This window comes from Puntigrus tetrazona, chromosome 1 (genome assembly GCF_018831695.1).
Source record: "Puntigrus tetrazona isolate hp1 chromosome 1, ASM1883169v1, whole genome shotgun sequence".
NCBI lineage: Eukaryota > Metazoa > Chordata > Actinopteri > Cypriniformes > Cyprinidae > Puntigrus > Puntigrus tetrazona.
The window spans coordinates 28,585,817-28,600,885 of record NC_056699.1 but is presented as its reverse complement, the minus strand read 5'-3'; the positions used below and the strand labels follow the sequence as shown (position 1 = coordinate 28,600,885).

General features: G+C 35.5%; 2 protein-coding genes across 5 annotated transcripts in view; both read left to right on the top strand.

Annotated features, from left to right (window-relative positions):
• Positions 1 to 2,868, top strand: part of LOC122349500 (NLR family CARD domain-containing protein 3-like) — a 5,191-nt gene extending 2,323 nt beyond the window's left edge. Inside the window, 4 exon segments of the mRNA XM_043245565.1 lie at positions 66 to 239; positions 1,058 to 1,231; positions 1,581 to 1,627; positions 2,522 to 2,868. Coding sequence (XP_043101500.1) covers positions 66 to 239; positions 1,058 to 1,231; positions 1,581 to 1,627; positions 2,522 to 2,868 — 742 coding nt within the window.
• The window catches only part of LOC122356751 (NACHT, LRR and PYD domains-containing protein 12-like), a 25,546-nt gene extending 10,477 nt beyond the window's left edge, over positions 1 to 15,069 (top strand). Inside the window, exons 1-8 of one of the 4 annotated variants that reach the window (XM_043255970.1) lie at positions 4,765 to 4,917; positions 7,078 to 7,188; positions 7,854 to 7,955; positions 9,139 to 10,944; positions 11,155 to 11,325; positions 11,850 to 12,023; positions 12,992 to 13,038; positions 13,224 to 15,069. In XM_043255970.1, the coding sequence (XP_043111905.1) occupies positions 7,097 to 7,188; positions 7,854 to 7,955; positions 9,139 to 10,944; positions 11,155 to 11,325; positions 11,850 to 12,023; positions 12,992 to 13,038; positions 13,224 to 13,777 (2,946 nt within the window). In that variant the 5' untranslated portion in view covers positions 4,765 to 4,917; positions 7,078 to 7,096 and the 3' untranslated portion in view covers positions 13,778 to 15,069. Of the gene's footprint in view, positions 1 to 4,764; positions 4,918 to 7,077; positions 7,189 to 7,850; positions 7,956 to 9,138; positions 10,949 to 11,154; positions 11,326 to 11,849; positions 12,024 to 12,991; positions 13,039 to 13,223 lie in introns of those variants that run through there. The other 3 variants (XM_043255835.1, XM_043255903.1, XM_043256051.1) reach the window with 3 other exon arrangements.

Here is a 15,069-nt window from a genome sequence, read left to right as displayed (position 1 = left end):
ATACATATTTTTATATTTTTTAAATGACATGTATAGAAAGGTTAATTAATTTCTTTCTCTTTCAGTTTTGTTGGCTGTAATCTCTCAGATAAGCATTGTGAAACTGTATCATTAGCTCTACAAACCCTAAACTCTGTCCTGAGAGAGCTAGATCTGAGTAACAATGACCTGCAGGATTCAGGAGTGAAGCTGCTCTCTGATGGACTGAAGAGTCCAAACTGTCAGCTGCCGATACTGAGGTATGTCACATTTGATTATGGATATCATGAATGCTCAGAAATTAAAAGTCCTGCCATATGTTTATTCCAGTCATGAACACCTGTGTTAAATCTATCTCTGTAGCTGCACATGCTGTTGTAAAGCAGAGACATCCGTGCTGAACAATGAGCACTCTTAGAACTCTTAGCACTTTTCTTGGTATATTTTCATACTCTTAGGAACAAAAGTTAGTGATTTGAGTTTATAATTAAAAAAATATATATTATGTATATATTTTTTTGCTACAAAAACTCTGCCTCAAAAGGCTCATGTTGTCCCCCTGAGATGTATGGGTTAGTTTTACATTGCAGATATATTTGATTTAAAGAGTTTCAAAATCATGGCCACTATTCACCAGCATTAAAAAGCTTGGAAGAGCTTAAAAAAACTCCATCTGTGTTGGTCAGAAATAAAAAAGTCTTATACACCTAGAATGGTTTTGTGGTGAGTACATTATGGGCTAATTTTAATTTTTGTGTGAACTATTCCTTTAATTAAATGAACACAGGTAAACAGTATGACATAATGGGAAACTAGGTCAATAAAACAAAAAAGGCAGAAGAACAGAAGCAGGAAAAACATAATTAAAAGGCCACAACCATTTATAAGTTCATGGTATTTTAATATAGAAATCTGAGATAATATTGTTTTTATATAGGTTTTTTGAGAACAAGGGAAAAATAGATTGGAAAGGGAAAGCTCTGGCTTTGTGTGGCTGGACCTTAATGTCTTATTTAATTTCATCCTTTGTAAAATTATTTAAGGTGTGTGTGTGTCTGTGTTTTAAATCCATCTTTAGGTTGTCAGGCTGTATGGTGACGGAGGAAGGCTGTGGTTATTTGTCTTCAGCTCTGAGTTCAAACCCCTCACACCTGAGAGAGCTGGATCTGAGCTACAATCACCCAGGAGATTCAGGAATGAAGCTGCTCACACACAAACTGGAGGATCCCAACTATAAACTGCAGATTCTGAAGTATGTGGACTGTAACAGGGTTTCACTCAAGTTTACTAATACTGATAACCAGTGCTGGCCAGTCACCGCCAGCATTGTTTACTGTTTTCACCTAAGGCTTCAGAATATATTTTCTGCTATGCATATATTAACATCTATCTTTATGTGTATCTTTATTTTGAGTCTTTTCATTTTTAACAGAATTTTTGAAATATTTATTTTGTTTAGTCACTTATTCTTGGATTTATACTCAGTTAGGAGTGCTGTTGGTTTTTTTGAGCTGTTGTGTCTTTGGTGTTCTGTAGCTATTAGTTCATTAAAGTTTTGATGATTAATAATTTAGTCATGATTTTTATTTATCTCGTTCTAGTGTGGATAATGGACAACATTTAAGAATCACCCCAGGGCTGAGAAAATGTAGGTCTTTTCTCTGACCTCCCAACACACACACACACACATTTCTTTGACCATATTATCAAGTACATTGCATAGACTTCAGTTGACTGTAACACAAGTTAAACATATATAACCCAACCTATAACCTTAAACCTACTCTTCACAGAAACATAGCCAAAACACTAGATTCAAAAGGCTCATGAACTGCCTTTTTTGTTTGTTTTATTTTGTACTGTTCTCTGTGACTCAAATATAATGTTTTCCAGATTTATCTAAAAAACATTATTTTCTGCTCTGCTAATAGTTGAATAGTTCCAGTATGGTTGGCACAGCATTTGTCTTTCAGTTCTTTTGAAATTCCTACATTCTTTACCCTGTTTGTAAAGAAATCTTCTTGTAAAGAAAGTTCTTACTGATGCAGTCTGGAAGTTCATCCACTTTTTCCTAATGTTGCGATGAGAAGGAATGCAAAGCAAATGCATTTTTTTTCATAAACAAGTTCCTGTTGTTTTCAGAGCGACATTTAGTAGCAGAACATTTCATAAATGGTCTGCCTTCAATATAAGCAGTTTTTAGACTTATGATTAAAGTTTTAATTTTCTGAAACTTACAGAATGTTTTTAAAATAGTACAATGATCTCTTCTATGTCAAAAGATCAATGGTATTTTGTTTTCTCAGTTCATGACCTCTTTAGGTAAAAATGTGTTTTGGCCAATTTATAAGCCTTTTTAGATAGTATGGACCAAAAAGTGTCCTTACTAGTTGATTGTTATAATATTTCCCTGTAAGGACATTTGGCCCTTACAAATACTTTTAAACAAGTGCACACACACACACACACACAAACACACACACACACACAGAGAGAGAGAGTTCTAAAACTATCCTTTGTTTATTTCTCTTGCTGTTTTCAGATGTATATAATCTCACCCTTGATCCGAACACCATAAACACTCAACTCGTGTTGTCTGAAGAGAAGAGGAAGATCACACACGTGACAGAGCCGCAGTCGTATCCGGATCATCCAGACAGATTCGATAGCTGTGAGCAGGTTCTGTGTGGAGAGAGTCTGTCTGGACGCTGTTACTGGGAGGCTGAATGGAGCGGGAAGGGTGCTGAAATAGTAGTGTCATATAAAGGCATTAGAAGGAAAGGTGGGAGTGATTGTTGGTTTGGATACAACGACAAGTCCTGGAGTCTATACTGCTGCGCTAATGAATTCACTATCTGGCACAGAAATGTGAGCAATAAATATATATAATAGTATAATATATATATATCCTCTATATATATATAATAGTAGGAGTGTATCTGGACTGGTCGGCCGGCTCTCTGTCCTTCTTCAGCGTCTCTGACACACACACACTCACACACTTACACACATTCAACACCACATTCACCGAACCCCTCTACGCTGGGATTGCAGTCTATGCTGATTCTTCAGTGTTTCTTGTGTCAGATGAAACAATGTGAGAAACAACTGAGACATCTCAAACAATCTGTCACATTTTTTCTTCTTTTCTTTCCTCTAACACAGTATAAATAGTATCTAATTATTAATCAGTAGTCAACTTAGTAATCAGTGAAAAAAAAAAATTAAATTATTCATTTAATCATAGGCATTCATACTGAAGTCACATGTGGGGTGAATATAATTAAAGAGATTGTTTTGACTTTTAGCTGAAATAAAGCAAACCAATTTACCTTCCTGGACATTTCCATAATGTCATATTTATTATTAGTGCTTGAACTGAACATATCAACATCATATCTATGTAATTGAAAAACAAATTGATCCCTGTATGCTCGGACACGTGGAGATAATTGATTGTTAAGTCATACAATAAAGTACAAAGAGATCTTTGAATCGTCTCCTATTAAGAAATAAATGGGGTGATGTTTCATCAGTTCACCTTGGCATTATGTTTTTCAGAGTATGAATCAAAATGAATCTATTATTTATAATATATGTGGGTTCGAGTCGTTAGTGGTGGTGGTTGTAGTCTGTTTCATCCACAATACCACGACTGAGGAGAGACCCCCAGATAAAGTGATACCATCACATAAAGTTATTCTGGCAGTTGAACATAAACCATTATTCTGGAAAGAAATGGAGTCCTGCTCATCAGCCATTTTTGTTTTGCCATGATATTCTGTGATTCTGTTAGGAAAGAGTGACCAATGTGGGCAGGTCAAAAGTACATGGCTGTTAGTTTACCACAGTTGTCTGTTGCAGTCAGCTAAAACACTCAGACCTCTCAGCAATAGTGTAAAAGGGCACCTAAAAACCATACTTGAGTAAAAGTACAGGTACCTTAAAGTAAAAATTACTCCACTACAGTAAAAGTATTAGAGTATCTGATTTTAACACTATGAAGTATTTTACTTAAACGAATTATGCGCTAGTCTAAGAGACAAGCCAGTGAAAAACTGTAACGAGATGGATCTGTGTACATGAAAAAGAAACAATAAAATGTAACTTAACTTAAAAACCTCATGAAAGGAGAGCTGCTTCCCTTGACAGTTCATGTAATTTGTTAAATTACTTATTTTTACATTTTCTTGATTCTTAAAAGAAGCATAACAGACGAAGTTTCACCCAATCTCACGTTAATCACTGCATCCTTCATATCTCCAAAAACTCTTTAGTTTTATCATATATAAAAGAAAGATACAGCTTTACGATTCTCTCCGGAGAGACCCGAGCTCCTGGAGGCGTGTCGTGTGGGCGGAGCTAAGGAGCACTGACATTTGATTTCTTTTCATTCACCGTCTGCCGTTCTGAACCATACCCCAGGTTTCAGCTCAATTTGAACAGCGTTGAAATAATGCATTAAAATGAATCTGCTCCCGTCCTGACTGTAGAGCAATTTTGTGCAGAGATTCACAAACACATGAGACACGCTTCACAAATGAATGCCAGGCTGTTGCTGTCGTTTCAAATCACATTTTATTTGTGAATTAAATTAATGTTTGTGAAGCTGGGAATCTAATTTTGTTAATTTGTCAATATGTCAATATGTATCTTTTTTATCATAAACACATAAAATATAATTTGTTTACACAGATTCTGGGCTACATTGACATTGCTTTCTCCGCTCTTTTGAAACCAATATTCTGAACAAAAATCAGCTGATGAACCAGTCCTTCAGGCTTGGTAAGACTGTAATAGTGATCTGTGCCACGAGAGGGACAAAGAGAGGAAAGAAGTAAACAACTCACCTGCAGCAGGTGACTATAAGGAAGTGAAAGTAATCGAGGTGAAGGGAGAGACGCCATTTCCAGGCTTTAAACGTCTGTCTGTTTTTCGGTAAGCTGCTCTTTTGTCTTTTATGTAGTGTTTCAATCCCGCATCTCTACATTTAGACAGTTAGCACCTCAGTGACTGAAAAGTATATTTTGATAATCGCTCAAGTTCCTATACATAACCCAGATTCTACTATAGATTAAAATCTTCCGTGTATTTGTTTTAAATCATTTTAGTAGATGTCAATGAAATGAGTTTGAAAATGAGTTCGTAAAGTTCGACGTATATTTCATTAAATATGAAATCTTCATGTAAAAATATAAGAATATACATATATAAAGGTATAGCCTATGTATAGCATTTATTTATATATGTATATACATAATAAATATACTCTTGTACGTTTGATGAGATTAATCGTGATTAATAATTTGACGACACTAATATACACAGTACATTCTTTAACTGTATGTTTACGTCTGCTTTTACTTTGAACTCACTATTAAGCTCAGCTCTGTACAAAAACAGCGCCATTATTACTTTTTTTTAATGTTCATAAAATAAAGGCACCTTAAACTCTCTCGCTATGTAAAATTAAAAAAATTATATATGTTTTTGTTCCTGTTTCACAGTTGTATATTTGTTATTCACATTAACTTCCTAATTCTGGAGGGTGACGACATGCCAATTAAAAGGGTGGCTGACTTTTTTTTTTTTTGTCTCATCTTGATTGTCTTTATTGGGTGCAGTCTCACATGTTTTAACGCTTTGTTTAAAAAAATTAATAAATAAATAGTGATAATTTTTATGTCATGGATGACAGCATCCCAGATCAACACTGTTGATGAACCACAGGGTAAAATTAAATTAATGTATTTAGGTTTGTACACTATAGCGTGGAATCATATTAATGTTATAATTATCTATGTTCTGCTTGAGCAGATGAAAATTGTATGACAACCCAACAAATTTACATTTTTGTCTTCATTGGTTGAATGCTTAGGGACATTTTTTTTTTTTTTTTTTTTTTTTTTTAATGAATAATATGCAAGCTTTGAATCTTCCGATGTTTCTCTGTGGCACTGAATCCTACAGAGCTCTGCCCCCATACAACGGATACTCGACTGCCATTGGCTCAGCTGCATCCAAAGGGAAGGGTTACTGATTTGAGGATGATGAAACCTCCTGAAGTCATGTCACAATATGCAAATGTCATTTTTATATGTTTTTTGCCATCATTTTACAAATGGAAAAAAATAAATAAAAACAATTAAATAACAATAATAATAACAGTAATAATAATAGTTATTATTACCCTTGATCAGAGTAAATGCTATTTAAATTATTTAAAAATCTGTTTAATATTGATGAAAGAATACATGGTATTGCAATGTTTTTAAATTTAGAAATTGTGTGTTTTATGTTAAAACATTTCTCAGAGACCTTTTTCGATATGAATTCTATTAAAATACATACATTTTACCATGATTATATTATTTCAAAAATGCATTTCTCAATGTTTCATCTTCTAAGCCAATGCACAAAGGAAATAGATATATCCAACAATAAATCACTGCAAAGTAGTTTTAATAAAGTTCTAACAGAGTCCTTGGATTTTGGCCTGAAATGTCATTAAGGTTCCTGTCTGTGCTTGTAAGCGGGGTTGTGTGCACATACCTTGTCTTGGAGACTTTTCATGTAATTACTGTCAGTTATGTCTTAAGTGAACTTAAACAGTTAAGAGTAACAGTGTTGTGTCAAAATATTTGAGCAGTGCAACTGGTATTAAAGCACAGGTGTCAAACTCCTGGAGGATCCCAGCCCTGCAGAGATTAGATTCATGCCCAATTAAACACGTCTGATCCAGCTAATCAAGTCCTTCGGGCTTTTTTGAAAGATCTGTTGGTAGTACTCTGTTATGTTCTTGTACATGCATTTTAGTTATTGTAGTAATTGCAATAACTACATAATAACTAGGTTCTATGCCTGAACTGCCCGGGTTACCTGCTACATTTGATAAAATTTGATCTATAAAGACACTGCATGAGACATTGTTTCCCAGAACACAACGGGCATTGGTGTTGTCATACAGATCCCAGGTGCACCATGTGCTTGTTTATTAGTTCACATCAGAGAGTTCAGTCTCACGTATAAAACTATGACGATGTGTTACACAGTATGAGATGACTGAAAATATTAAAACCATATATGTTCTCTAAACAGTGTTTTTGAAGCAAGAGCCATGAGTCTCTGTGAGGAGAAAGAAGATGAGAATGACTCCATGAAGAATATGCCTTCTAAATTTACTGATGCTCCCATGACCTCTGACCCCAGGTAAGACACTAGTAATTTTACATTCTGCTGTTACTTATTTCTTTTTACAGTGACTTAGAGTATGTTCCAGAAGGCCTCATTCAGAGTGAGCTTTGCCTCGTGGTTTCATTTACAGATAAGCTCAAAATCAATTCCTTAACCTTTCAGTTTCCTTGAGTAATTATTATTATTATTGTTGTTGTAAAGTCTCTAATCTATTTGATCAAAAATACTTCAACACTTAACTTAAAGTGTTTTCCATTTAAAATGTTATTTATAACCGTGATGCAAAGCTACTACTGCATCAGACTGTAAAATAGAGAAATTAGCGATTCATTCTGCATGGACACATTGAGTTAATCAAAAGTGACAAAATATTTATCTCAAATACATGCTGTTTTTTAATTCTTCATAGAAAATGTATCTTAAAACATTCCGTCGTTCTTTACCAAAACTCGATACCTAAGGGGTTAATCTTATCGATGTCCCTGCACTAGCTGGCATGTTTGACTAGAAGCAGACCTGATATCCGGATTTGAAAGTCATTTGTACAGAATTAGAATTTTTTCTAAATTAAAAAGACACTTGCTGCCACCTACTGACGCAGCACTGAAACATGCACTGAAGTCTTTGCCAACACACAAAATGCTGTATATTTCTCTTTTCCTTTATTTGTCTTTTAGCAGCATCATCTGGAGGAGGAGATCAAGATCAAAGTCTCCTGATCCCAGCATAGCAAGCATGGACCCACCCGAAGCTTTCAATAATGAAGTGACCCCTGACCCTCTGTGAGTATCATCATTCACGCAATTTACTCTTACTTAAGGTTGAATTATTTTAAAAATTAAATAACACTAAATGTAATCAAAATGAAAGCTGCATGCAGCCCTGGCTTACCGTCCCCTGGTGGCTTTAGGAAAACTGTAAACGGTCAACAATATGCAGTATTAAATATAGAAAGAATATGACAAATTCATTTATATGTGCCAAACTTTCTGCTGCCAGCTGCTATTATAACTGAACACTCTCAGAAAAAAGATACAAATGGCTGTAGCTGGAGTGGTTACTATATTTTATCTCTAGTTGTACCTTTAAACAGAGGTGGATAGTCCAGGGAAATGGAAGTAAAAGTCATGCTGTATTTTTGTTACACCCATGAACACTGATGAACACCTGCCCTTATTGAGAGTTACAGAGTATCAGAAACTTTATATTTATATTTTTGGGTTTACAATAATGCCACTGTCATGTTAGATTTAGTTTGTCTTTTGACTTCTGTGTTAAATCTCTGCTATTAGTTGTATTCATATGGTGAGATAATTATGATGAGTACTGCTCTAATAATTATAATTAATTCATTTAGATTAATTTATAATTAATTTCACTTTCGAACTTTGTGCCTGGGGACTTTTTGTAGGTATTGGTGTTTGGTTTTACATGTGTGTACTAAATTTTATACATGTATGGGAAACCTAGCTTGAGAGGCATTGCATTAAAATTTTAAAGGGGGTGCTGTCAAGCCATTTTACCACACCCACTTATTAACCATATCAGATGTGCAGTTTCAAGTGAGTTTTCAAGCATGTTTAGGCCCTCAAAACTGCAATTAATTTGGGAGAAGAAGAATAATAGTCTATGCCAGGGGTAGGCAGTTTCTAGTCGGTCCTGGAGTGCTGATGTCCTGTATAGTTTAGCCGAAACCCTAAACAAAGCTCTAATCAATCCAACCCTAATCGCATGCTTGGGCCCTAAACATGTAATATGTACTATCTAAAAACATATCTACAGTGCCCTTAAAAAAGGTCATATGATGCAATTTCAAATTGTCCTTTCTCATCTGAGTTTTAGTAAGGCTCGGTGATATATCAGAGATATATCAATATTTTTGTAGACAAGGTATTTCTGAAGAGTCATGGAAAGCACTGTAATTATCTTTTCTGACTGTACATTTTTGATCTGCGATGCATCCAGTGAGACTGAAGATCTACGGAAATCAGTGTATGATGACCTTCAGAGAGTGATAGACCACAACAAAACCAGCTTAAAGAACAAGTATGAACGATTATATGAGGGAGACAAAGTACACGACAATGAAACACTCCTAAACAAGATCTACACACGACTCTACATCATTGAAGGAGAGAGTGAAGGAGTGAATAAAGAACATGAGGTTTTACAGATGGAAAAAACAGCACAAACAAATGACTCACAAGAAACTCCTATTTACTGCAATGACATCTTTAAAGCCTTAGCTGAACCGGGATGTGAGATGAAAGACCAGATCAAGACTGTTCTTACTAAAGGCATCGCTGGAATCGGAAAAACAGTCTCTGTGCAAAAGTTCATTCTGGACTGGGCCGAGGGAAAAGCCAATCAGGATGTAGATTTCATGTTTGTGCTTCCATTTCGAGAGCTGAACTTGATCAGAGATCATCAGTACAGTCTTCAGAGACTTCTGCTGGACTTTTATCCTGAACTTCATGATCTGGACTCAAAGATTTATGAGGAGTGTAAAGTTGTGTTCATCTTTGATGGTCTGGATGAAAGCAGAATCACACTGATGTTTTCAGATGATCAGAAAGTTTGTGATGTGACTGAGACTTCATCAGTGAGTGTGTTGATGTCAAACCTCATGAAAGGAGAGCTGCTTCCCTCTGCTCTCATCTGGATCACATCCAGACCAGCAGCAGCCAATCAGATCCCTTCCAAATACATCAACCGTATGACAGAAATTCAGGGATTCACTGAACCTCAGAAGGAGGAATATTTTAGGAAGAGAATCAGTGACCAGCATCAAGCCAGCAAAATCATCTCACATATCAGAAGAGCAAGAAGCCTCCACATCATGTGTCACATCCCTGTCTTTTGCTGGATCTCATCCACTGTGCTTCAGAAGCTCCTGGAAGAAGATCTGAATGCAGAAATCCCTCAAACTCTGACTGAAATGTACATCCACTTCCTGCTGATTCAGATCAACATGAGGAACCAGAAGTATAAAGAGAGTGATCCAGAAAAACTTCTGGAGTCCAACAGAAAAGTTATTGTGAAACTTGCTGAATTGGCTTTCAGGCAGCTGATGAAGGGCAATGTGATGTTCTATGAGGAAGACCTGATTGAGAGCGGCATAGATGTCACTGAAGCATCAGTGTACTTTGGGATTTGCACTGAGATCTTTAAGGAGGAATCTGTGATTCATCAGAAGAAAGTCTACAGCTTCATTCATCTGAGCATTCAGGAGTTTCTTGCTGCTTTCTTTGTGTTTTACTACCATGTAACTGCAACTATGGAAAGACTTGAGAATTTTGCTTCAGTACAAAATTTGCTCATAGGTGCAGTAAATAACACAATTGACAGACAGAATGGGCAACTGGATCTGTTCTTGCGGTTCCTGCTGGGCGTCTCACTGGAGTCCAATCAGAGACTCTTACAGGATCTACTGACACACACAGAGAACAGCTCAGAGAGTATCAGGAGAACGACACAGTACATTAATGAGAAGATCAAAGATGGACATGACCTCTCCACTGAAAGATCCATCAATCTGTTCCTTTGTCTGCTGGAAGTGAAAGATCAGACTCTGTACAGAGAGATTCAGAAGTTTGTGAAATCAGACCAACACCAAGAGAAGAAACTATCTTCTGCTCACTGCTCAACAATCTCCTACATGCTTCAGATGTCAGAGGAGGTGCTGGATGAGCTGGACCTCAAGAAATACAACACATCAGATAATGGGAAAAGAAGACTGATACCAGCTGTGATCAACTGCAGAAAAGCTCTGTGAGTTTTAAATTCTCAACCAGTTTTTAATCATGTCTTACAGTAAAGGATCTGTTTCTGAATGAAATTTCAGTTGACTAATGTATCTTGCGTATAATTTGTAGTATGTTTAGACTAGACTAGAGCTAATAGTACCTGATATTACCAAAACACAAACCATAGAATGAGATTGAGAATTATTTTTTATGCTTTTCTTTATTTACTTTTCAGACTTACTGACTGTAGTCTCACTGCCCAAGATTGTGAAGTTTTATCATCAGCTCTACAGTCCTCAAGAGAGCTAATAGAGCTGGATCTGAGTAACAATGACCTGCAGGATTCAGGAGTGAAACTGCTCTGTGATGGACTGAAGAGTCCAAATTGTCATCTCCAGAAACTGAGGTGTGTATGATTGGATCTTTGATATATTTATTACCCAACAATTTGTAAAATAAGATTGGAACATGTGATTCTAATGTTGATTTAATAATGAAGAGCTATCAAAAATGTACTGTTACTATCCAATCACAGTGATGTCATCATGATCTCTCAGGATACTCGTGATGAGGTCACAATGTGATCTAAAAGTGTAACCTCCCAGTGCCTTAAGTGTGTGTTCATACTAATGTGAGGTCAAAGTGTAAAAAGTACAGCTGTTAAGAATGGTAACCTTGAGGGGTGAGATAAGGTATAAAAGTCAGAACCACCCTGTCGTCTTGGTCGCACTCTGCAGCAAACTGTGAGTTTCTGTACGACAGTCTGAAATTCTTGCAAAAATAAAATCCTAAAAGACAATTTATTGAGTTTGTCTCTTACCTTTGAGGATTTTGTTTTAAATTGTCATCACAATAGATTTTATAGATTTATTAAATTAGTTATTTTAATTCCCTGCATTATAGATGATGTGACTGTGTGTATGTGTGTAGGTTGTCAGGCTGTATGGTGACAGAGGAAGGCTGTGGTTATTTGTCTTCAGCTCTGAGTTCAAACCCCTCACACCTGAGAGAGCTGGATCTGAGCTACAATCACCCAGGAGATTCAGGAGTGCAGCTGCTCAAACACAAACTGGAGGATCCCAACTATGAACTGAAGATACTCAAGTATGTGGGGCAGTATGTGCATAAGAGATGACCCTTGCTATTTTTCAGTTTTTTTTCTTATTATTATTAAGAACTACCATAAAATTGTAAACAAATCTTGGGGTTGGTATTTTGGCGTGTAAATAACACCAAAGTGGGTAACACTTTAGACTACTGTGCCATAATTAATGAATAACTGCACAGGAACAGTAACTAACAAGAAACTCTGATTAATGAATTAGTAAGTAATAGTAATTAGTTGAATGTGGTAGTTCACTATTAACTAATCAGTAACTATAATTTATTTCATACCTCCCCAAGAACTACTAAGTATAAGCCTCATAATTAATATGAACAATACATAATGCATATTTCATTCTAAAGTGAAGGTTGTGGTATTACCAAATACTTCAGAGGAAGTTACTAATTATTAGGATCAGTATGATGATGTTACTACATCCTTCTAAAAGGATTACTATTTTTTGGGATCTGTATCCCTGAAGATTATGATAACTCTCAAGTAATTACTAAAGTCATTGAAAGTCATTGAAAAAGTCATTGAGGTTTTTGTAAGGCTCTGGTTAATAATTCAATTATTTCTCATTTATGTCTGTTTTAAAAAAAATGTTGGATCATGCTAAACATAATAGTTTTTTGTTTACTTATTGCACCTAAAAGACTGATTTGGGGATTTTATTTAATATTCATGATTAATATACTTGTTGTCAACCGATCGTTATAATAGCATCCACACAACTGACATATTTATCTTTTGATAGCTTTTCTTTGCTATGAAAATGCACAGTTGAGGAAAAAACAATTAAACACCACTGTTTCAGTCATTGATTTCAATCCTCCTAAACAAAGCCCTTTTGTTTTGCTATTTTGGCTATAATTTTGGTTGGAGAATTATTTATTGATTTTAAGTTGCCCAGTAATATTTTACCCATCAGTATTTTAACATTTGTGCTTTTAATTTGATTTTGTAGTTGCAACCATGAAGGACCTTTCAGACTTACACCAGGACTGAGAAAATGTAGGTTTTCTTTCTTTCTTTCTCTCTCTCTCTCTCACTCTCACACAGTTTTCTTTTACTTTACATTCTGTCCCTTAATTCTACCCTTTCATAATCTAAGGTTTACCCCATTTATTAACACACAGCCTTAAAACATTTGTAGTTTAGACGTTAGAGTTAAAACTCTTAAATCTTCTTGTGTTCAGATGCTTGTGATCTTACACTAGATCCAAACACAGCGCATGTTAAACTCTCCCTTTCTGAGGACAATAGAAAGGCAACATATCTTAAGGAGGAGCAGTCGTATCCTGATCATCCAGACAGGTTTGAGAGCTTTGAGCAGGTTCTTTGTGGAGAGACTCTGTCTGGACGCTGTTACTGGGAGGTTGAATGGACTGGAGCTAAGGCTGATATAGCAGTGACATATAAAGCACTCAGCAGGAAAGGAGGGAATGATTGTTGGTTTGGATGCAGTGATAAATCCTGGAGTCTGTACTGCTCTTCTGATGGATTTACTTCCTGGCATAATAATGTGAACACTAGCGTACCTGTCCCATCACCCTATTCTACAAGAGTAGGAGTGTATCTGGACTCGTCGGCCGGCTCTCTGTCCTTCTACAGCGTCTCTGACACACACACACTCACACACTTACACACATTCAACACCACATTCACCGAACCCCTCTACGCTGGGTTTGGGGTGTTTGAGTCTGAACTGTCTCTGTGTCAGATTACACAATCTGCTTTGGGAAGGAACTAAATCACACATTTGTTGCTTATAATTTGGCTTTTAATGCATCTAATTGCTAATGAACATCTAAATGGTGACTGAATTTGTTTAAACTAGATGCTTTAAAAGTACTATGTCATACTGGAAATAAAAGTGAGTGTGCAGCGGTTTGGTTGGTTAATGGGAACACACATTTTCTGCCTATGTCTGCAAAATTAAAAATGCATAAAAACATATGAAATGCTTTTAAAAACTAAAAACTAAAAATGCAGAAAGTTTTCTATAAGTAGTAGGTTTAGGAGTCCAGTTGGTTTAAACACAAATATATGATAGAAAATACAAGTTATAAAAAATAAAAACCATTATACCGGCCATCATATACACGTTAGATAAACCATTCCCTTTGTGATTACAGAAGAGCAATATGTTCCTATAAGTATAAATATAAGTTATTCTGACTGATGAACAGAAACTATTGTTTCCAAACAAACACTGAATCTTCCTCAACAAACATCTAAAAACTATTTTTCACGAATATCTAAAAACTCAAACTGCATAATATTTTCTGGTGACTCTTAAGAGTAGGGTTGGTTTAGGTTTATTTGGTTTGTATAGAATAAAAACCATTGTATCAGCCGTTATATTATATAACCATTATACCAGACTCTTTTATCAGGATTTACTAGAGTACCGCTGGAGAAGGATTCCAGAAGAGTAATCTGTTCCACTACATGCTGTTTAAACGAAACATATTCTGACTGAAGAACAGGAACTATTGTTCCTGATATCAGGAGTCATCTGTTATTCTGGGTGCTTTATTGGAGACTTAGCGTTGTTCTGTAGAAACACTGGGAGCTCTTATAAAAGCTACTGTATATTTGGTCATTGTTTCAGAGGATTCACAGCCTCGTTTTCATGCTACTGTATCATCAACAGCTGTTAGATCAATGTATTTTCTCTATGTTCAGAATATTAAAATATTTAATATATTTTTGTAATTATAGCTTTAATTATATAATGTTCTTAAATACTGATTAATCCATTCAAGTGTTTAATGACTGTTTCTTCTTCTTGTCTCTTGTCATTACAAAACTGTAAGCTAAAACCACAATTGTTTTTTTATATTTTTATATTTATATTGTTTTACATTTCTTTTACTTGTTTTTGGATATGCCAAAACGTTTGGTCAAGCAAGTTAATATGTAGTTAAATAGCTTATTTCATGGTCAAATCAGATGCAAATGTCTCTGTAATGTAACAGCTGCATGGTTTAACACAGATATATTGGTTTTCTTCAATAAATCTTTGCACGTGATGAATCA